General features: G+C 45.1%; 1 protein-coding gene across 1 annotated transcript in view; it reads right to left on the bottom strand.

Moving 5' to 3' along the window:
* NCBP1 (nuclear cap binding protein subunit 1) overlaps positions 1–24,106 on the bottom strand; it is a 511,810-nt gene that overhangs the window by 212,887 nt on the left and 274,817 nt on the right. Inside the window, exon 18 of the mRNA XM_069236547.1 lies at positions 14,880–14,973. Coding sequence (XP_069092648.1) covers positions 14,880–14,973 — 94 coding nt within the window. The remainder of the gene's footprint in view (positions 1–14,879; positions 14,974–24,106) is intronic.

Below are 24,106 nucleotides of genomic sequence, written 5' to 3'. Positions count from 1 at the left end.
TCAGGGTGCCATGCCAGCCTCTCACTGCCTATGCAGTATAGGTAAGACACCCCTCTAGCAGGCCTTACAGCCCTAAGGCAGGGTGCACTATACCATAGGTGAGGGTACCAGTGCATGAGCATGGTACCCCTACAGTGTCTAAACAAAACCTTAGACATTGTAAGTGCAGGGTAGCCATAAGAGTATATGGTCTGGGAGTCTGTCAAACACGAACTCCACAGCACCATAATGGCTACACTGAAAACTGGGAAGTTTGGTATCAAACTTCTCAGCACAATAAATGCACACTGATGCCAGTGTACATTTTATTGTAAAATACACCACAGAAGGCACCTTAGAGGTGCCCCCTGAAACTTAACCGACTATCTGTGTAGGCTGACTAGTTTTAGCAGCCTGCCACAAACCGAGACATGTTGCTGGCCCCATGGGGAGAGTGCCTTTGTCACTCTGAGGCCAGTAACAAAGCCTGCACTGGGTGGAGATGCTAACACCTCTCCCAGGCAGGAATTGTCACACCTGGCGGTGAGCCTCAAAGGCTCACCTCCTTTGTGCCAACCCAGCAGGACACTCCAGCTAGTGGAGTTGCCCGCCCCCTCCGGCCAGGCCCCACTTTTGGCGGCAAGGCCGGAGAAAATAATGAGAAAAACAAGGAGGAGTCACTGGCCAGTCAGGACAGCCCCTAAGGTGTCCTGAGCTGAAGTGACTCTAACGTTTAGAAATCCTCCATCTTGCAGATGGAGGATTCCCCCAATAGGGTTAGGATTGTGACCCCCTCCCCTTGGGAGGAGGCACAAAGAGGGTGTACCCACCCTCAGGGCTAGTAGCCATTGGCTACTAACCCCCCAGACCTAAACACGCCCTTAAATTTAGTATTTAAGGGCTACCCTGAACCCTAGAAAATTAGATTCCTGCAACTACAAGAAGAAGGACTGCCTAGCTGAAAACCCCTGCAGCGGAAGACCAGAAGACGACAACTGCCTTGGCTCCAGAAACTCACCGGCCTGTCTCCTGCCTTCCAAAGATCCTGCTCCAGCGACGCCTTCCAAAGGGACCAGCGACCTCGACATCCTCTGAGGACTGCCCCTGCTTCGAAAAGACAAGAAACTCCCGAGGACAGCGGACCTGCTCCAAGAAAGGCTGCAACTTTGTTTCCAGCAGCCTTGAAAGAACCCTGCAAGCTCCCCGCAAGAAGCGTGAGACTTGCAACACTGCACCCAGCGACCCCGACTCGGCTGGTGGCGATCCAACACCTCAGGAGGGACCCCAGGACTACTCTAAGACTGTGAGTACCAAAACCTGTCCCCCCTGAGCCCCCACAGCGCCGCCTGCAGAGGGAATCCCGAGGCTTCCCCTGACCGCGACTCTTTGAACCTAAAGTCCCGACGCCTGGGAGAGACCCTGCACCCGCAGCCCCTAGGACCTGAAGGACCGGACTTTCACTGGAGAAGTGACCCCCAGGAGTCCCTCTCCCTTACCCAAGTGGAGGTTTCCCCGAGGAATCCCCCCCTTGCCTGCCTGCAGCGCTGAAGAGATCCCGAGATCGCTCATAGACTAACATTGCGAACCCGACGCTTGTTTCTACACTGCACCCGGCCGCCCCCGCGCCGCTGAGGGTGAAATTTCTGTGTGGACCTGTGTCCCCCCCGGTGCCCTACAAAACCCCCCTGGTCTGCCCTCCGAAGACGCGGGTACTTACCTGCAAGCAGACCGGAACCGGGGCACCCCCTTCTCTCCATTCTAGCCTATGCGTTTTGGGCACCACTTTGAACTCTGCACCTGACCGGCCCTGAGCTGCTGGTGTGGTGACTTTGGGGTTGCTCTGAACCCCCAACGGTGGGCTACCTTGGACCAAGAACTAAGCCCTGTAAGTGTCTTACTTACCTGGTTAACCTAACCAATACTTACCTCCCCTAGGAACTGTGAAAATTGCACTAAGTGTCCACTTTTAAAACAGCTATTTGTCAATAACTTGAAAAGTATACATGCAATTTTGATGATTTGAAGTTCCTAAAGTACTTACCTGCAATACCTTTCGAATGAGATATTACATGTAGAATTTGAACCTGTGGTTCTTAAAATAAACTAAGAAAAGATATTTTTCTATACAAAAACCTATTGGCTGGATTTGTCTCTGAGTGTGTGTACCTCATTTATTGTCTGTGTATGTACAACAAATGCTTAACACTACTCCTTGGATAAGCCTACTGCTCGACCACACTACCACAAAATAGAGCATTAGTATTATCTCTTTTTGCCACTATCTTACCTCTAAGGGGAACCCTTGGACTCTGTGCATACTATTCCTTACTTTGAAATAGTGCATACAGAGCCAACTTCCTACATAACCTCACTTGCAATTGTTTCTGCAGTTGTTGTGCCAACATTCTAAGAGTTTGCCAATTTGTCCTGCAATGAATATGCCTTCACACTGCTCGAATCAGAGTACCAAGGATCAACATTTTCTTTGCCAGCTGGAGGGATGATTTGCCCTAGTTTACTGCGAGTCTTAACCTGTGAAAAAAATCTGCTTGAACTCGGACCAAGTGTTTAGGGGATTATTATACTAATGAAGATTTGATCAACTAGTTGTCCAGATATGGGTAAGTCTGGCAACTCAGTCTTTGAAGGCGAGCCAGTATTAGTGCCATATATTTTGTAAATAATTTAGGAGTCGACTTGAGCAGAATGGGGAGTACAAAGAACCGATTATGCTGAATAACCATCTCAAAACAGACATTTTTGCTGTCTGTGGTATAGGACTGTATGGCAGTAAGCATCTTTAAGATCCAGAGATGCAATAAACTTGTCTTCCAGAAGGTCACTCCATCACCCCCAATAAGGTTACCATCCTTCTTAGGAAGACACTGAGCTGGTGCAGGTCTAGAATGAGCCTGCACCCCCTTGATATCTTTGTTGTGATGAGAAAAAATTGAAGTAGGAAATTAAACTGCAATGTTTTCATGACAGGTTTGATTGCTCCCTTCCACAGCAGGACAAGGATTTCGGCATTCAGCAAACACAGATGTTTGTGTTGGACTTTGAGCAGAGGTGTTGGAGGAGGGTACATGAAAAACTAAGGTATGCCCGTACTGAATGCCAACCAACATCCTCTCTCTGTGGAACAATGGAGAGTGAGACTATGGAAGCAGGTGAATGTGGTATAGCAATGACACCACCCTGTCTCTTGCGTTCTTAATTGTCCTCCACATCCACTTCTAGAAGGGGACTTGCTGTATGTACACGAAGGAGGCACATGTACAGTTGTTGCAGGTGTAAACCATAGTATTACAGAAATACTGACTGCAGTTGGTAGGATGCGGATCTGTCCTAAGCTCCCCAAAAAGACAGTGGGCGATGTTGTTAGACCCCCAAGAACCTGGCTGTATTCCGGTCAGCCTTGATATTTTGAAGCAAATCACGAATGTGCTTTCCGAATAAAGATTATCGGAAGAAAGTATCTAAAGTAATAATTATTTCTTACACACCATAGTGAAAACCTTTTCCATTTTGCGGTGTAACATTCTTATTACTGGGTTTCTCGCTTCTTTTAATACTGCCATTGTTCAATTAAATTCATGTGTCTAAATCCTAGGTCTTCACGAGCCACGCGTCGGCTTGAAATACTCTTGTTCTGGGTGTAGTACCTTCCCATGTTTCACTGTTCGAGATATTTGCAGTTTTGGTGGTTTTAGACAATTTCCCTGGGCTAGTTGTACTATTTCCGAGTACCTAATCTGCAGTGCACATAAGGGTGCAACTAAGATCAATGTCATGTGACTTATTTTGCATTTGTTGATGACCCTGTGTAAAAGAGGAATTGGGGAAAAGCGTTTGTAAATATCTCTGACCAGCGTGTTCCCTTGAGAGCGAGGATGTGGTTGCCTCGAGGCAAACTTTTGACATTTTGTGTTCCCCGGAGTTGCAAACAGATCTATTGTTGGTGTGCCACATTTCCTGAAGATTATTTGTACCACCTTCTGATTGAGCTCCCGTTAGTGGGAGCATGAGGTCCACCTGCTTAGTTTGTCTGCTTCGCCATTTTCCTTTCCTGGGAGATGTATTGCTTGTATGTCTATGTTCTTTTGAATTGCCCATGTCTGGAGTCCATGGGCTAATTTGGACAGAGGGTACGACCAAGTTAATCTGCGCCACCCCCCACCCACCCACCCCATTTTGTTGATTTAAAACATTGCTGTTGTGCTGTCTGCCTGAATCATTATGGTATTTCTATGAATTTGTCCTTGGAATGCTTTCATAACTAGAAACATTGTCTTAATTTCCAGAAGATTGATGCGTCCTGATTCTTCCAGATCTTTCATACGTTCAGTATGCCCATATGGGCTCCCTGTAGGAGGCTGGCCTGGTTTGTAGTGGGTACCTTGGGTACTTACACCTTATACCAGGTCCAGTTATCCCTTATTAGTGAAGTAGTAGTGTTCTAGCAGCTTAGGCTGATAGAGGTAGCTATAGCAGAGCTGCTTAGGCTGAACTAGGAGACATTCAAAGCTCATGCAATACCACTTATAGTTACACAGTACTTATACACAAGTAAAGACAATACTCAGTGTTAGCAAAAATAAAGGTATTTATTTGGGTGACCGTAACAAACATATCTTAGAGACAATACTCCTTCTGGAGGTAAGTATTATACACAATATATACACTAGACACCAAAATTAGACAAGTAAATAGTCATAGAACAATGCAAACAGTAGGAAATCCTATAGAAGGCAATGGGAGAAAATAGGTCTAGGGGCAACACAAACCATATACTAAAAAAGTGGAATGTGAATCACAAATTCCCCCCCTAGACAAGTGTAGTGTGTGCAAAATCCCTGGGAGATTAAGAATACAGCAAAGGTAAGTAAATTACCCCATCCCAGACCCCAGAAAAGCAGGAGTAAAGTACTGCAAGTTTCCTTGGGACACACTACACCTCGTGTTTGGGATTTTGCAGCAGCCAACCAAGTCTGCAAAGAACAACTGCTGGATTATTGTATCTGAAGACCTGCAAAGGAAGGGGACCAAGTCCAGAAGTCGAAAGAAGTTCCAGGAAGGACAGGAGTCCCTGCCAACCCAGAGGAGGGTGCAAAAGAAGAGTTGAAGACTGCAGAAATGCATCCTAGGAAGATGCCAGCGGGTTCCTGCGTGATGCAAAAGATGTCCCACGGTGGGAAGGTTGTTGCAGACGAGATTTCGTGTTGGAAGGCACCAACAAGCCTTGTGCGTTTTTCGTCAAAATGGCGCTGGATGGACCCAGAAGGGCCCTCAACTCTGTGTGAGGAGACAGAGGGGGCCCTCAGCACTGTAGAGAGCCCTCAGTATGCCAGGCAGCACCCCCAGAAGCCGCAGGATCCGGGTTCAAAGGAGGTGCAAAACGTGGTTGATGCAGCACAACAAAAGAAGGTCCCAGCGAGTTAAGCGTTGCAGGGTGAAGTGCTGGGGACCTGGGCCAGGCTGTGCACGAAGGAATTTTGCAAAGAGTGCACAGAGACCTCAGGAGGTGAAGACGACAGTACACAGGGATACAGTCGTTCTCGGGGAAGGCAAGGTCTTACCTCCTCCAAATTGCGTCAGCAGGACCTCAGGACAGTCCATGTCGATGATGTCCACCCTCTGTCATTAGGAGCACGCTCGTTGCTGTGAGAGGAGTCCCAGGGTACCAGTCGTCGTCTTGGAAGGTGCCTGCTTGGAGCAGGGGAGTGACTCACTACACAGGAGATTTCTTCGGTCCTTTTGGTGCAGGATGAAGACAGGGAGTCACCAGAGCGTGCACACCGTGGAAACTGTTGCAGTTGCTGACTTGGAGCTGAGGTTGCTGAAGAAAAATGTCTCTTGTAGACACTTTGTTGCAGTTACAGCGTTTCTTGGAGCAGGCTGCGGTTGATCCGAGATCAGAAGAGTCTGAAGTTGTTGCAAAGAATTCCTGAAGGAAACTTGCAAGCAGAATCTGAAAAGAACCCACAGGAGAGACCCTAAATAGCCCTGATAGGGGGATTGGCTACCTTATCAGGTATGGACCTATCAGGAGGGGTCTCTGCCAGCACCTGCTGGCACTGGCCACTCCGAGCCCTCCAGAGTGCCCCCACACCTTGCAAAGCAAGATGGCTGAAGTCTGGGACACACTGGAGGAGCTTTAGGCACCACCCCTGGGGTGGTGATGAACAGGGGAGTGGTCAAAAGCCACTCCTTTGTCCAGATTCTCACCATAGCAGGGGAGAAGGGGTCCCCGAACCGGTGTAGACTGGTTTATTTAAGGAGGGCACCATCTGTGCTCTTCAAAGCATTTCCAGAGGCTGGGGGAGGCTACCCCTCCCCAGCCTGTAACATCTATTTCCAAAGGGAGAGGGCGTAACATCCTGCTCTCAGAGGAAATGCTTTGTCCTGCCTTCCTGGGACTGGGCTGCCCAGACCCCAGGAGGGAAGAACCCTGTCTGTGAGGTGGTAGCAGCTGTAGCTGCAGTGCAAACCTCAGAGAGCTGGTCTGGCAGTACTGGGGGTCCCCAGGATGCATGGAATTGGCTCCCCAATACCAGATTTGGAATGGTGGGACAATTCCATGATCTTAGATATGTTAAATGGCCATATTCTGAGTTACCATTGTGAAGCTACATATAGGTATTGACCTATATGTAGTGCACGTGTGTAATGGTGTCCCCGCACTCACAAAATCTGGGGAAATTGCCCTGAACTATGTGGGGGCACCTTTGCTAGTGCAAGGGTGCCCTCACACTTAATAACTTTGAACCTAACCTTCAGCAAGTGAAGGATAGACATATAGGTGACTTATAAGTTACTTAAGTGCAGTGAAAATGACTGTGAAATAGTGTGTGCACTATTTCACGCAGGCTGCTGTGGCAGGCCTGTGGAAGGGTTTGTCTGAGCTCCCTATGGGTGGCAAAAGAAATGCAGCAGCCCATATGGATCTCCTGGAACCCCAATGCCCTGGGTACCTAGGTACCATATACTAGGGACTTATAAGGGGGTCCAGTGTGCCAATTGAAATTGGTAAATTAAGTCACTGGCCTACAGTGACAAATTTAAAAGCAGAGAGAGCATGAGCACTGAGGTTCTGATTAGCAGAGCCTCAGTGACACAGTTAAGCACTACACAGGCATACACATTAGGCCATAAACTATGAGCACTGGGGTCCTGGCTAGCAGGATCCCAGTGAGACCGGCAAAAACATACTGACATATAGGTTTCTATCTATAAGCACTGGGATCCTGGCTAGCAGGATCCCAGTGACACAGTAAAAACACACTGACGCCAAAAGTGGCGGTAACCATGCTAGAAAGAGGCTACTTTCTCACACTCCCCATCTTATATGTGATGCATCTGTGGTTATCTTTACTGAGGGAGTTGGTTGCTAAAAGTCTTCCCTGTGTAATTCTCTGTGAACCACGCAATTTTCTTCTGCACTTTCTGCCTGACAACCACTAGATCTTCCCAACTCCATGTTGCTTGTGACCATTGATTTTGGAGCCACTCTTGTACTGGTCTCCTAAGCAATCTCACATTTGGATTTAAGGGAATATACAACACAATTTTCCCCAACAGTCTCCCCACAGTCCTCACTGTAAGAGCTTGCCACTTCTGGTAGGGGTGAATCTCCTCCAAAAGAGATTGTGTCCTCTTCTTGCTGGGGAATGTCTTCCCCAGAACTATGTTCAGTCTTGCTCCCAGAAAAATCTTTTACTGTTCTGGGGATGATTTCTCTATGTTTAATGAGAACCCGGGGGAATAAAACTTGCTCATTACTATCTCAATGTCTTGCATTTCTGGTAGGAGTGTGCCCTCACTAACCAGTAATCTAGATATGGATTTATATGAATACCCATTCTCCTGAGATGGGCTGCTACTGCAGCCAGGCATTTTGTGAACACTCTTGGAGCTGACTTTACTCCAATGGCTAAAACTTTGAATTGGTAATGCTTTTTGTCTATTGCAAACCTTGGATACTTTTTGTGTTTTGCGTTCATCGGTATGTGTAAATATGCATCTTTTAGATCTATTGACATAAAACCTCCTCTCCAACTGTGGGATTACTTCTTGCAAGGTTGTCATCTTGAACTTTATGGTCTTTATGAATTTGTTAATGGACCTGAAATCCCAAATCAGACTGTGGGATCTGTCTACCTTTGGAATTAAAAAGTAATTTGTGTAATTCCCCTTGAAGATTTCTCGAATTGGCACGGTCTCTGTAGCTTGTTTGTTTAATAGTTCCTTGACTACCTTGGGAAGTAGATCCGTTTCTTCCTTCGAATGATTCCTTTCCTTTGGTCTTGCTGCAGTACAGATGTTCAAGTATTCCTGTGGAACCCTTGATGAGAAGTTCCCGTTAGGAATGTGCCTCTTGAGCTGGGTCTTCTTGGTGCAAAAGATCCCCTTCGCATCCCCTCTCTGAATTGTAAGGTCCCCACAGACTTAGTCTCATTGTCCTTTTTAAGTTGGTTGAGGTTTTCGTCAACTGTGTTACCCAACAATTGCTGGCCACTGAACTGTGTATTTATTATATTTGCCTGGACTTCCGGCCTGAATCCCAAAATACTTAGCCTTGCATGGCGTCTCAAGGTAACCCCATCATCAGCTGATGGCTAGATCCATTCTGGATGGCGCATCCAATACTGACTTCAAAAGCATGTGATGGCAAAATTTCGAGAGTTATTTTAAATGATCTCCTAGCCCCCTCCCAATGCTGATGCGTGTGCCTGTTAAGTAGGGCATTTGAGCTTGCAATGCACCACTGGTTAGCTGCACTCCTCAATTCTGTGGCCCATAAGTTTCATCCTCTTGCTTTCACCCTTTTTTCTGACTGTCGCTGTGATAATGGATTGAGCTGAAACAGTACCTTTAATGTATGGGCAGGGATCTTTTGATGAGAACTTATATTTTTTTTTAGCCCTTGGTGTGACTGCTTTGCATGTGGCCAGCTCTTTGAATGATTCCCTGCCTTGATCTCGAACAGTTGGTAGCACAGGTAGGTACTGGTTCTTTGATTGGCCTGGCATAAGTGTTTCCAATAAGAAACATGCTTGAGGCTTATCCTCCTCTAACTGTGCATTAAAATTACAGCCACATTTTAATAACCATATTATAAATACCAATATCATCTGGAAGGGAGGGCTTAGGTGGGTAACGTTCCACTTCCTCTGGTGACTCCTCTTCTAAGTCTTCACAATGTACTTCTATGTATTCTCCTTGCGAAGGTTGTTCTGCAGTCTGATTTTCTTCTTCTGTGTAGAAGAGGTGCTCATCTTCCTGTGGCTCTGGGGTATTAGAAGCTTATTCAAATTATTTTTTCTTTTGAATTAATGCAGGTATTTCGGCCTCAAGTCTTTCTTTTTTACTCCATTTCGAGGGCTCCATCTTCCAGGCTTGACATTGTCTTTTCTTCGACAAAGGGAAGCTCCCTTGCCAAGTGCTCTTTCTCTGGGCTTTGGCGAACCCTTTAAGAATCTAGGCCTTTGGACGTTGACACGTCCCTTGCCTTTCCATTCTTCAAGTAAGTATGTTTGGGGAGTCTTTTTTGACACTGGAGGCCTTCTTGAGGGCCTCGCGAACGTTTTGGCTGCCAAGGCTCCCTTGTGTGCCCGTGAGTCCGATTTTTTCCAATTCTGGGTATTTTACGGAGGTTGTCTACCTTTACCTCCTTTCGGATATTCTTCTGAGGTCCCTCTTAAACTTCTATGACCTCACAGTCTCTTTTTGAAGTTTCTCCCTCTGCACCCTTCAGTGACATTTTCCTCCTTGTCGCTGGAGAGGCTTAGCTGCTTTAAAGATGGGGGTAGGCTTTTGGCCTTGCATTTTATGGTGCGCCATTCTTTGCTTTGTTCTTACTCAGAGTGTCTTCGGTGCAAAAACTGCACAGGCGTTGCATTCCTAGCTTCGATGGTCGACTGGAAGGCAGAGATTACACAGGGTGTATATCATATCTATGATGGCAATTTCTGCAAATTTGAAAAGGGGTTTTCTCCAACACACCAAGCGGGGATCCTCCCCCTGCCCCCTGGGCATTCTCAACCCTCTGTCGAAGTTTTGTATAAAACTGAAGCCGATCTTTCTTACTTGTTTTTCTCTTCCATGTATGTTTTTTGTAAGTCTTCAAGAACTTTGAAAAATCATCTTCTGGTTATTCTATGTGCGTTCCTCTACCGTTTGCAGACGGCACGGACAAACCATTCAGACCGAAAGACTTACAAAAAGAATCTGAAGATGGAGACAAAAAGTGTAAACATCTGGAGGAAGTGCGACAGCATCAAAAGGGGACACCAAATGGAGGATCGGTCGACACCCACCAAAGAATAGAGAATGCAGTAGGACAAAAAAACTTTTTTTTAGATCTTAGAGACAATAGTAGAATTTCTGGACCCAGCAACTAGATGGCAGAATAATGCACAGCATGTGAATCCAGAAAAGATTCACACTGCAAAAACTATTTTACCACAGACTAATCAACATGTTAACTAATCAACTCCATAACTATCCCTAGGCGTTGAATAGGTTCAATAACCTCACTTGCACTGGGTAATTGCACTGTGGCTACATATGTAGGGCTGATTCAAGTGTGTGACAAAGTGAAGAACTGCCTCCAGAACAGCACTGTAAAGTGCCCACTGCATCATTCTGCCAATTGTTCAGCTAATAAGGAGGCCAAGAAAATAAAGACCCGTGTCCAAGTTATAATTAGAAAGAAATGTATTAAAAAGAAATTTAGTAATCCTCATAAGCAGAAATGCAAATGAGCAGTTATCAATCTGCAAGAATGTAGATTAACATCAGGGGGAAATAAATGACCCAGGGTAAGTTACTTCTTCACTGATGAAATAATTCTCACTGAACAATTAATAGTAAGAAAATCCTAGCAGTACAACCAAATCAGGTACAATGTGAGATATAATACAGAATATCATATTAACGCACAGGCCAAACAAGCAACATTTTTCAGATCCCTGCTGATATGTTGTATCAGTAAAAGCAACACCCTTGCCCTGGTTGTGTGAACTCAAGATTCCCTTCATGGGCATCCTTAACCAGCTCATTGTACAGCTTAATACCAATAGTTTAGATTAGCCAAGCCCATCCTAGGACAATCAAGCCAAACAAAAAGCAAGGCAGCCATGTTTTATCAGATGCCTTTTTATTTTCAGTTAATCTCCTGTAATAAGCTGTTTTACTAAGGGAAGCTTCCTCAACAGCAAACTAGAAACTTTTCTTCTTAAAAATCTCTAACTTCTTTCATATTTGATGAACCCTGAACATTTCTGCTATGATTGGCCATTCATTGTATTGAATCTATGGCATGCAATTGTTTGGATCAATCCCCTTGCTGCTAACAAATCAACTCATCTCACTGAATCCAACGGATTGAAAATGGCATTTTGTGAATTCGGACAGAAGTGTGTGCCAATCCTCAGTACTCGTTTCACTGCTTAGGCCCCGAAGCAAGCTTGGATTCTGCACATAATTAGCTCTCTCTAGGCAGGCAGACCGACACTGCACTAAAATATTCAGGGGGTATTAATGTATATGAGATATTTACACTGATTCAGTGTGACATTTCAGTAGCATCCTATAGACTAATATAGTTATTGCTTTTTTGCTGTAACAATAGGTAAAAGCAAATTCCATTGGTTGCTGCTTTAATCACACCTCCCTGTAGTATTGTGCTTGCTTTATCCAGTTGTAGTAAGCTGGGTTCTGGTTGTAGTAACCCCTACTTGTGCCTGGGTTTTTGATGCAACTTTGACTGAAGTTCACATGATTACTGCTAACCAGGTGCCCAGCGCTAGTGTTCCTTCCCCAAAACAAGACACCTTGTCACTTGATTCCCCCAAGTGACCAGGCCCCTTTAGCACCACTGTACGTTCCTAGCAAAGGGTACCTCTAGTACCTACAGCCTGGGTACTAAGGAGTGTCTCTAAGAGCTGCAGCCCAACTTGTGCCTCAGAGACAAAGCACTAACCTCATGCAAACTGCCATTGCAGACTGCGTGACATGGTCCTCCCTAAAAGTGAAAACATGTCATGTCACACAACGTGTGTGCCATGTCCCTTAAACACTGCATGCAATATATGAAAGTCACCACTACAGCAGGCCTTACAGCCCTAAGGCAGAGGGCATTATATAACATGTGTGGGCATATCTGCAAGAGTAGATATGCCCCTACTAGGTCTTTGTCGATTCTTAAACATACTATGTGCAGTGAAGCCATTTTAAATTCTCCTCCCAGGAGGTCCATAACAAAAGCCTGTCTGGGAAGAGTGTTTAACACTCACTCCCATAGGATGACCTGCTGATTAGCCGTCCTAAGGCGACAAACCACAAAGGGATGATGCCTTTGAAATGCAAATCTGACTCTCTCCCCCACTCCCCCTCCTCCCCCTCCCCAACAGTAGCAGAAGCCCACCCCTTTGTCCAGAAGTCCCTTTGGCACCTAGACAGGTGGGAAAATAAAGCTAGTTAGGTAGGCTTTCCACCCTCTGGCTAGTACCACCCCTAAAGGTTGGCTAAGCCGAGGTGAACACAATTTTTCAGAAGTAGCCATCTTTAAGGTTGGCATACATAGGAATTCTGAGGCCGGGATATGCCCACTTCTCACAGGAAGTGGTCATATAGGGAGTGTAGTGACCCCAAGGGTCAGTAGCCCATTGGCTACTGCCCTACACACCCCTAGTACCCCTCAATTCAGTATTTAGGGGAGCCCCTGGCACCAGAGAGACAGAGAACCATGAAGACCTAAAAAGACCAAGGACACTGAAGCGCTGGGAGAGCAGAAGTGGAGAAACTAAGTAGCTGACCTGGTACCAACCCCTCCAGCCTGTCTGCATCTCTCATCGAAATCTGCACCAAAGCCAACTTGTCCTGAAGCTGCGACTCCAGAATCCCGGGAGGACTACCTGCCTTTAATAAAGATTCAAGACCTTTTGTGAACAGTGGTCATGTCAAACTCCAAGATATGACTCTAAAGCCTCCACAACTGCCAAAACCCAATACCTGAAGCCACTACGGCACCAGTCGCCTCCGGCCTGAGTTGAAGTGGCCCATCGGTGCCAACAAAGTTTCCTAGCTCTCCAGAGTCAGAGTCTATCATGGTTTAACCCCCTGCTGGGCTCCCTGCCGATGCCAGCAGCTTCTGCATGAAGCCCTCCCCCCCTCCTTCTACTGCAACCGCTCCCGTAAGGTAAACCTGAAGACACATCTGTACCCGTTGCCCCTGAGCCATGGAGAAGAGGGTCAAAGGTGCCTATCTGTGCCCAGGCATCCTGAGGCTTGAGACCTGCTCTTGGGTCAGCCGACTGGCTTCCTGGCCAGAGCCTGCAGCCTCTTTTTGCAGAAACTGATCTATTGAAAAACACTGGGCATCTGGTTTTGCACCCTGCATCCGGCCACCAAGTGTCGCTGGTCATGTGCTGGTGCTACCTTGGACCTTACCCACTAATCTTAAAGCCTTGAGTTAGGTCTTGTAGGTTGCAGTACTCTTCCCGTTTGCAGAACCTATTCTTCCTCCCATCGGATAACATTGCAGAACTCAGAAATTGCGCTTAGTCCACTTTTTAAGTGAAAGAAAAGCATTCCTATTTAAAAATATAGTTACCTAAACGATTTTTCTCTGATTCCTAAACATATATAAAGATAAGTGCTATTTTTATAAATTGGTATAGATCTCCTTTTTGAGTTGTGTGTCATTTATTGATCATTGTGTGGATGTCTTGCACTCCTCTGTATTAAACCTAAGGCTGCTCGACCACACTATCTCCAAATAGAGCAGTTTGGAAATGCATAGCAAGCTCCTGTCCACTCACTGGGGAACCCCTGTACTCTTTACATGGTATATATAGTTATTAAAATACCACATAAAGAGCCAGCTTCCTACACCAGTGTTTTAGCTTAATGGTAGATACAGGTTCCTGTTGACAGCTTCCCCTCTTTCATCCAGATTTTCTTCTACTGGAAAAAACACCAACTCCTCATTTGAACAACTACCCGCATGCTAGGAATAGTATGAATATAGAACATGTGTTTTGGGTCTAGAATAAACCTGCCAATCATAGCATTGGATTTCACAAATGAGCTGATCACCCTACTGGTCAGGGATTTGCATTAGAGAAAAATCAATTTACACATTTTATCAATTCCCTTTAGAACTATAAATCAACATTTGGATATTGTATACTCTACTCGCTTAGACAATATTAAACAGTTAGTTCATAATATAAAACAGCTATCACGTTCCTTGAAAACCACAGTGCATTTGGACAAATGATCCACTTAAGATTTTATAAATGTCTGTATGTTTAAGAACATTAGTATAAAATTATCAAGAGTAAAGCCAACTGAACATTTGCAAATGTGACCACATCGAAAGAGCACTGAAAATGATTCACTGGCTCTCTGTGGGACATGCTCAATTTTATGCGTCCTCTCCACAAAACCTAACAGGAGAAATGTCAAAAAGTTTACACTTCCTACTTCCCACTACTTATCAATCAGAAATCTTACCTATGATTGCTCATTTTATCACACAATGAGCTTTCAAACGTCTTAAACACACAGGCAGACTCTTTGACCCTAGGCTATGAACATGGGAGCTCAATTTCAGAATTTTTCAAACTTGCTTGCAACCGAATTGAGGCATGAAAGAGGCTGCTTATGAGGAACACTGGGGAAGGTTCTACCACTCAGATAAGACTTAATAAACTGTCTCCATAGCACACATACAATCTGACTTTAAGTCTAAGTGCACTGTGAAAGCCAGCTTATTTACAATAAATAACTTTTTAGGTTCAGGAAAAAAGGTTACCAGAAATGCAGTTTCCTCTGGCAAGTCGGAGTACAGTTTAAAATACAAAGAATTAAAGCAAATTGCTGATACATGCCTGTGGATGATTTTTCCAGACGTCAAACATAACCCTAAGGACATGCAGCTTTCCTTCATCACTTTCAGCTAATATTTTGAACACTTCATGAAACCTTCAAAAGAGAAGAAAAGATATTAAATTAGATCAGATGTTTCAAACGAAAAAGGACAAATGACAGCAGTAATGCCAAAACAAGTCTTGTTTTTGTGAAGCTTACTCAAACTATGAAAACTTCCTCACAGCAGATTGGTAAAAACGTTGAACAATTGCTACAGAGGTACCTCATGCAAACCATTCTTTTACAGGAGCAGTCATTGGCTACCTAATGGATTTTTCTTGAGAACCAATGCTATATGTTGCTGTTCCTTATCCTATCTCCCCAATTAGGATGTATGTTGCTCATCATGAACATATTGTTGCAAACTTTGCTGACTCAAAGCAGGGTTACTGAGGAACCCACTGAACAGCCTCCTGTTCAAACTGGGGTTTTAAACACTAATAAAGCCTCTATAACCAACCTCTTTACTGTTTCTGCTCAGCATGCATAGTTTACAATCTCCATATTTCTACCCAGTTAGCCCTTGGCCAATTCTACAAAAACAAATTTACTAACAGCTCTCCCTAAGGAGCAAATTACTTACCTTTCGTAGCACCTTTTCTGGTAGTGACTGACTAACCGCAGATTCCTTACCTTAAAATATTCCCCAGGCATCAGACTACATCGAAAAAAATCTTGCAGTACCCCTGTGCACCACTAGATGGTGCCAATGGCTCTGCATTGACAGCCGTACCAGATACCACATATGCGTTGCTTACATAGGTGCCACCCCGGCACACTGACTTTTTTTGTGACAGATTCCACACCCACAGAGTCATCAGAACATGTGTTACCACTGTGCTCTGTTTCAGAGGACCTTCCACCTGAGGATATAACTTTTGGTAAAAATTTTGGATTTGTGCGTAGAACCACTTTATGTTTGTGTATTTGTATAAAGGGTTCTTGTATAGTAAATGCTTGTATTTCACTTACTCTTCTAAGAGATGTGATCGCTATTAGGAAGGCTACTTTCCAGGTTAAGTATTGCATTTCACAAGAGTGCATGGGTTCAAATGGTGGACCCATGAGTCGTGTTAATACAATATTGAGGTTCCATGAGGGAACTGGTGGTGTTCTTGGGGGTATGATTCTCTTTAGATCCTCCATAAATGCTTTGATGACTGGGATTCTAAAGAGTGATTTATGAATGTGTAATCTGCAGATATTTCTGTGAGATGTATTTTAATGGACGAAAAAGCTAGATTTGATTTTGTGTAATAAGTAGCTTACAATGTTTTTTTGCGGACGCATGTAGTGGTTGAATTTGATTATGGCAGTAATAAACAAATATTTTCCATTTATTTGCATAACAATGTCTTGTAGTAGGTTTTCTTGCTTGTTTAATGACCTCCATACATTCTTGTGTAAGGTCTAAATGTCCAAATTCTAAGATTTAAGGAGCCAGATTGCTAGAATGAGCGATGCTGGATTCAGGTGTCTGATCTGTTGGTTGTGTTGAGTTAACAGATCTGGTCTGTTTGGTAGTTTGATATGGGGTACTACTGACAGATCTAGTAGTGTTGTGTACCATGGCTGGCGAGCCCAAGTTGGTGCTATTAGTATTAGTTTGAGTTTGTTTGGACTCAATTTGTTTACTAGATACGGAAGGAGTGGGAGAGGGGGAAAAGCGTAAGCAAATATCCCTGACCAACTCATCCATAACGCATTGCCCTTGGAATGAGGGTGTGGGTACCTGGACGCAAAGTTTTGCCATTTTGCATTTTCTTTTGTTGCGAATAGGTCTAGTTGTGGTGTTCCCCAGCTTTGAAAGTAAGTTGGTAGTATCTGGGGATGAATTTCCCATTTGTGGGTTTGTTGGTGATCTCGACTGAGATTGTCGGCTAACTGGTTTTGAATTCCTGGGATGTACTGTGCTATTAGGCGAATGTGATTGTGAATCGCCCAATGCCAAATCTTTTGTGCTAAGAGACACATCTGTGATGTGTGTCCCTCCCTGTTTTAGGTAATACATTGTTGTCATGTTGTCTGTTTTGACAAGAATGTGTTTGTGGGCTATTAACGGTTGAAATGCTTTCAATGCTAGAAATACTGCAAGTAGTTCCAGATGATTTATATGAAGCTGGCTTTGTTGAGCGTCCCATTGTCCCTGTATGCTGTGCTGGTTGAGGTGTGCTCCCCACCCTACCATGGAAGCATCTGGTGTGATCACGTTTTGAGGTACAGGGTCTTGGAATGGCCGCCCTTGGTTTAAATTTATAGGATTCCACCACTGAAGCGAGGAGTGTGTTTGGCGGTCTATCAACACTAGATCTTGAAGTTGACCCTGTACTTGTGTCCATTGTGTTGCTAGGCACTGTTGTAAGGGCCGCATGTGTAGTCTTGCGTTTGGAACAATGGCTATGCATGAAGACATCATGCCTAGAAGTCTCATCACAAACCTCACTTGATAGTGTTGGTTTGGGTGCATGTTTAGTATTACATTTTTGAATGCTTGTACCCTTTGTGGACTTGGAGTGGCAATCCCTTTTTGTGTGTTGATTGTTGCTCCTAAGTATTGTTGTATTTGACACAGTTGTAGATGTGATTTTTGGTAGTTAATAGAGAACCCTAGCTTGTGAAGGGTTTGTATGACGTATTTTGTGTGCCGAAGACACTGTTGCTGAGTGTTGGTTTTTATTAACCAATATAGGTAAGGGAATACGTGCATGTGCTGCCTTCTGATATGAGCAGCTACTACCGCAAGGCATTTTGTGAATACTCTTGGTGCTGTTGTTATCCCGAACGGTAACACTTTGAATTGGTAATGCACGCCTTGGATTACAAACCTTAAGTATTTCCTGTGGGAAGGATGTATGGGTATGTGGAAGTAAGCATCCTTGAGATCTAATGTTGACATGTAGTCCTGTTGTTTGGGCAAGGGAATCCCGTCTTGAAGTGTCACCATGTGAAAGTGATCTGATTTGATGTAAAGATTTAGTGTTCTGAGGTCTAATATGGGTCTCAGTGTTTTGTCCTTTTTTGGAATTAGGAAATACAGGGAGTAAACACCTGTTCCTTTTTGATGGTTGGGTACTAGTTCTATTGCTTCTTTTTGTAACAACGCTTGGACTTCTAGTTGTAACAGATCTAAGTGCTGTTTGGACATGTTGTGTTCTCTTGGAGGCACATTCGATGGTATTTGTAGGAATTCTATGCAATAACCATGTTGGATAATGGCTAGGACCCACGAGTCTGTAGTTGTGCGTTTCCAATTCTGGTAATGTGTGAGTCTCCCCCCCACTGGTGTGTGTTGGGGGTTTGTGACGTTTGAGTCACTGATTAGTTTGTGGGGTTTTTGGGCTTTGGAATTTCCCTCTCGTTTTAGGGAACTGTCCACTCCTATATTGTCCCGAAAGCCTCCTCTTTGGTATTGGCCCTGGTATGTGGGTCTGGCCTGTGAGGTCGAAGGCTCTGTGCTTTGGGCCCGAAACCCCCCTCTAAAGTGTGGCTTCCTAAAAGTGCCTCCGCTCTGTGGGGAGTAGAGCGCGCCCATGGCTTTGGCCATGTCAGTGTCTTTCTTAAGTTTGTCTATTGCTGTATCCACCTCCGGCGCAAACAATTGTTGTTCGTTGAAAGGCATATTCAGCACAGCCAGCTGGATCTCTGGCTTAAATCCGGAGGTACGTAGCCACGCGTGTCTCCGAATGGTGACCGCTGTGTTTACTGTTCTAGCCGCCGTGTCTGCTGAGTCCATAGCCGACCTTATTTGATTGTTGGAGATGGTTTGGCCCCCCTCTACAATCTGTTGGGCACGCTTTTGGAACTCTTTTGGAAGGTGTTCAATGAAATGTTGCATTTCGTCCCAATGTGCCGTGTCATATCTTGCCAATCGAGCCTGCGAATTGGCAATTCGCCATTGATTGGCTGCCTGTGCTGCCACCCTTTTGCCTGCCGTATCGAATTTCTGACTTTCTTTGTCGGGTGGTGGTGCGTCCCCAGATGTTTGTGAGTTCGCCCTTTTCCGGGCTGCTCCCACTACCACTGAATCAGGAGTCAGTTGTTGCGTAATGTACACAGGGTCCGTAGGGGGAGGTTTATATTTCTTTTCCACCCTAAGTGTTATGGCTCTGCTGACTGGGTCTTGAAACACCTGTTTGGCGTGTTTTAACATGCCTGGCAACATTGGCAAACTCTGATATTGGTTGTGTGTTGATGACAGGGTATTGAATAGGAAAGTCATCTTCTATAGGTTCTGAATGCAATGCTACGTTATGAAAAGTAGCTGCCCTGGAAACCACCTGCATGTAAGCAGTACTGTCTTGTGGTGGTGATGGCCTTGCCGGGTAGCAATCCGGACTATTATCAGAGACTGGTGCATCGTACAGATCCCATGCATCTGGGTCATCTTGGCTCATCCCTGTGTGTGTTGGTGACTGCACCATTGGGGGTGTTGCTATTGGGGACAGATGTGGTGAGGTTGGTGGTGATGGCTGTGGAGAAAACTGTGGTGGTGTTTTTTCTTTAGCCACTTTTGCTTTTGGCTGCATTTCCGCCTCATGGAATGCGAGCTTCCGCTTCATCTTAATTGGGGGAAGTGTACTTATTTTCCCTGTGTCTTTCTGTATATGGAGCCTCCTCTGGGTATGGTCTGGCTCTCCCAACCCCAGTTCTTGTTCAAACCTGTGGCCTTGTAGTTGTGAGGCAAGGCCCTGTTAGTCTGTATAGGAGCTTTGTTTCGGCTCCGAGGCTGGGTGTTTCGGCACCGAAACCTTTTCAGCAGTCTTTTTCGGCTCCGAAGAAACCTTCTTGGATTTCGCGGTGCCGATTTCTCGGTGCCGTATCTGTTCGGAGCCGGTATCTCGGTGCAGAGTATATTCAGTGCCGGTATCTCGACCGGAGTCGGATGTCTTCGGCTGCTGTGTGCCCTTTTTCGGTGCTGATGCTTGGTCACCGTGCTTTCGGGTAAAGCCATGGCCTGTCGGCGGTGGCGTCCCCTGGGCCTTCATGATTTTCAAGTGAGTTTTGGCCGGGGCTGGTTTACTCACGGTTTGTTGACTCGTCGGCTGCTCACTCTCTGGCTCGTCCGAGTCTGGGATGGAGAATGTCTCCTCCTCTTCGACGTCAGGGTGTCCGGCCGGTGTCGACGCCATTTGAAGCCTTCGAGCTCTCCGGTCGTGCAGCGTCTTCTTGGACCGAAATGCCCGATAGGCCTCGCATGTATCCTCTCTTTGTGTTCGGGGGACAAACACAGATTACAGACCAAATGTTGGTCTGTATAAGGATACTTAGCGTGGCATTTGGGGCAGAAGCGGAATGGGGTCCGTTCCATGAGCCTTGAAGACGCACGCTGTCGGGCCGACCAGGCCCCGCCAAGGAGTGGAAGCCCCGAAGGGCTGCCGGAGCTCTTCTTTTCTTCGGTGTCTATTTGCTATCACTAACCCGATACCGAGCGCAAACAATACCGTCGATTTTTCCGATTGTTTACTAACTTTTCCGAACCGAAACACAGAGCGAAGAGGAACACGTCCGAACCCGATGGCGGAAAAAAAACAATCTAAGATGGAGTCGACGCCCATGCGCAATGGAGCCGAAAGGGAGGAGTCCCTCGGCCTCGTGTCTCGAACAGACTTCTTCGAAGAAAAACAACTTGTAACACTCCGAGCCCAACACTAGATGGCAGGATAATGCACAGCATGTGTATCTGCAGCTACACATGCCATCAAACATATATATTATATATATATATATATATACACACACATATACACACACACACACACACACATACATACACACACACACACACACACAACTATTCTTCGGCGTGGTCACTCCGCGCCTGATCGCCGGTGCTGCTGCTATATGAACGCGCGCCACTGCATTCTATAATCCACACTTTCCTCCAGTGTGAACAGTCACTTAGGTTGATTCTACGTAAATATGATAATTATATTTCATTTAATGTAACGAAATGGAAAAAGAATGGATATATTAGGTAGCTTATAAATAATGAATAATTGAGCGAATTTGATGGGGTTATATTTCAACATTTCTGCCCTCATGTAATGTGTAGAGATGCTTTTGATCAGTGGGGTCATGTCATGATAGTTAGTAATTAATGGTGTGATATATTTGTTATATGATAGACATTCATACTATTTATATACAAGCCCTTACATTTTTGTACACTTTTAGTGGCGATTTTATTAGCAACAAAGTCGATTTTTTATCAATGGTGAGTGTCCCGTCTAAGTTTAGATAGATTGTGGTGTAGTAATTGCTATTTTAAGTCTAATAATGAGTTAAGTTGTATAGTAGCAAGAATTATTTATTAACGAAGTGATCATAAAATAGCTGATGTTAATCTGATAGTGTCTTAAAGATTGGTCTCTGCATTGTAGAACAATCGTCATCGTTATGTTGAATGTTAGGGTGGATTTATAGAAATAAGGTATGATATGGACATTTTATTTTGTATGTTGTAGCTATGTATTGATATACACAGTTGAAGTGATTAATTATATAGTTTGAATTTAAGTATGTGAAATATTTGATCATGAGGCTGATAGACATTGAAGAAAGACTATTGAATATGTATAAATAGAGAATTAAAATGGCGGCCAACAGGCTGATGAAGGCAGTTGTGCCGAAACACGTTCCTGTTGGGATTGTATATTAAATTTTATGAATACACGCTCTGGAGTGCTGTTCCTTCATTTTTTTTTTAAACCCTGGGGGTTGGGGGGGGCGGGGACACTATTGGGTGTTTTTTTTGGTGGTGGTGGTGGGGGGGGGGGGGGGGGGGGGGGGATGTGGGTGTGTGGCCCGTTCCATTTTCCAAGGGGGCCTAGCAGTCGCTGCCCGACCCCTAACCCCCCCCCCCCCCCCACCACCATTCTGAACCCTCAGGTGTCAGATCGTCAGACTAGCTTCATTTCCCATTGGGTTTGTATGTCTAAGGGACCTATATAATTCGGTCAGTAAGTTCAGTGTGATTAATAGCTTTTCGTGCAGGTGAACTGACATTTCCAGAAGTGGGTGGATTTCTGACCCACATTGGGGCAACTAGAATGAGAGTTGAGGATGTCAGCCTCATTTTCCTAATTTCAGTTGGAATCAAAAGGAGTGGAAAAAATGCCAAAGCAATTATCCATACAAGTATCCCTGACCAGTTCATACATACTGCATTGCTCATGGATTGGTGAATATGGGTACCTGTAAGTGAAGTATTGACATTTTGCATTTTCGAGGAAGGCAAACAGATTGACTGCAGGAGCGCCCCATTTCTGAAATAAACTTTGAAGTATTTGTGGATTTGTCTCCCATTCGTGTACTTTTTGATGCATCCTGCTTAGCAGGACCTCAAAGTTGTCAGCCCAAGGAAGATGCGCCGATATGGGTTGTATGTGACTACAAATGGCCCAAAGCCAATTCGTCGGAGATAACAATGATAGCTGAGAGTGAGCCCCCTCATACTTTTGGACGTAAAACATGGTGGTCGTGTTGTCTGTTTTGACAAAGATAGCTTCCCCCAAAGCGAGTATGTAAAAAGCGATGAGTGCCAACTGAATCACTGTCAGCTCTAGAAATGAATCACTGTCAGCTCTAGGTCACAGATGTGACAATGCCATCCGGGTACTGTCATGTGGTTGAGATGTGCTTAGCTTTGGACTGGCAGTGCTGTCCTCTTATTACAGGTAGTGGTGATATACGGGGATGTGGAAATAGGTTTTCTTTAGGGTTGTCATTAGGAAGTGCTGTGGTTAAATTTAGTGGTTTAATGGCCTGAGAACAATTAGGCACCAGGGTGCCATTCTTTTGGCAATCAGAAATTACATGGAGTAGAGTGCTTGGTGTCTCTGGTTTGGAGGCACTGGCTGAAGTACATCCTTACTTAGAAGCAGCTGTACTTCCTCTCTTAACAGTCTTTGGTGCTCCCGACTGATGTGTTGCTGAGGTGGTATGGTTGGGCGTATGGTGTCTAATTCCAAGAAGTATCCCTGCTGCACTACAGACAGGACCCACTTGTCTGAGGAGATGTCCTCCCATTGAGGAAGAAAAAAATCCAAGACTCCCCCAAAACAGGTATTGTGAGATCAGGAGGCACGGACGGCCAGTCACTGCTTCGACATGGAGTAGCCCTTGCAGGAGTCGCCTCTACTTTTGCCTACCCTCTGCCTCAGCAATAAACTTGACTGAAGGACTTGGAGGGGTGACCCTCCTAAATTAACTGTTGCTGTTGGAAAGCTCTACACAAAAGTGGTTGTAGTCTTGGCTTCCCCGGTAAGCTGCTTTTCCCAAAGTCCAGTTTAGGGTGACTGGACTTAGCATCTTTATTTTCTTTAGCATACTGTCCCATCTGAAGTCTGTATTGAAGTTGTCCATCAAATGAATCCTTGATAAGCTGCTGTTGGTCCTCAGGGAGGACTGTAAGCCATTCATGGCGCCTGAGCATGATACCCGTGCTGACATCTAAGGAGGCTGTGTCCACAGAGCCCAACGGTACCTCAAATGTTGGCATTTAAGTTTAACTTGACTTCATGGACTAGCTTTTGCCCTCAGTCAGTACGCCTCTGGCTGGACTTCTCAATTGCTTCATTTCCACCCAGTGTTAATGGTTCTACTGAGAAAAGAGCCTGATAACCCACAACATCTTCCATTGACTCAATACCCTCACAGCGATGTGCTTGCCAAGTACATCAATCTTATCATTTCCCTTGTTAGCAGCCAGGGCAAACCCATTAACTTGGCCGGAAGCTCTTCCTGGCCATGAGGAAGACCAAAAAGCCCGGCAGATCATGACCCCTGATGTATGGAGGTTCATCTGGGGCTGGTTTCTTTTTTAATTCACTCACAGAATTACCACCCAAAATGTGATAGGCTTCTTGAAATTTTCTGTGGCCTACCTGATCATGCTTCCACAAGATGGTCACCTTTTTCCCAACATTTTAAGTTTGCCCTTGTGATGGTCAGCTCTCGTTTGTATCACAGCATGGACTGCTGTAGTGGCATCTGGTCTGTGGGACGGGAGGGGATTGTGTTGGGGGGGAGGGGGGCTCATCTGGGTAAAGCTCTAGTCCAATGCCCTCTAATGGGTGTACATGATAATCCAACCACACCTAAAACTCATCTACAGATGGTGTCGGGAGGGTCATGCTGGATATCATGATCTGAATCAACGTGGCAGGAATGTACAGATTCCTAGAGG

Source organism: Pleurodeles waltl, chromosome 1_2 (assembly GCF_031143425.1).
Source record: "Pleurodeles waltl isolate 20211129_DDA chromosome 1_2, aPleWal1.hap1.20221129, whole genome shotgun sequence".
Taxonomy (NCBI): Eukaryota; Metazoa; Chordata; class Amphibia; order Caudata; family Salamandridae; genus Pleurodeles; species Pleurodeles waltl.
This window is presented reverse-complemented; position numbering and strand designations above follow the sequence as displayed.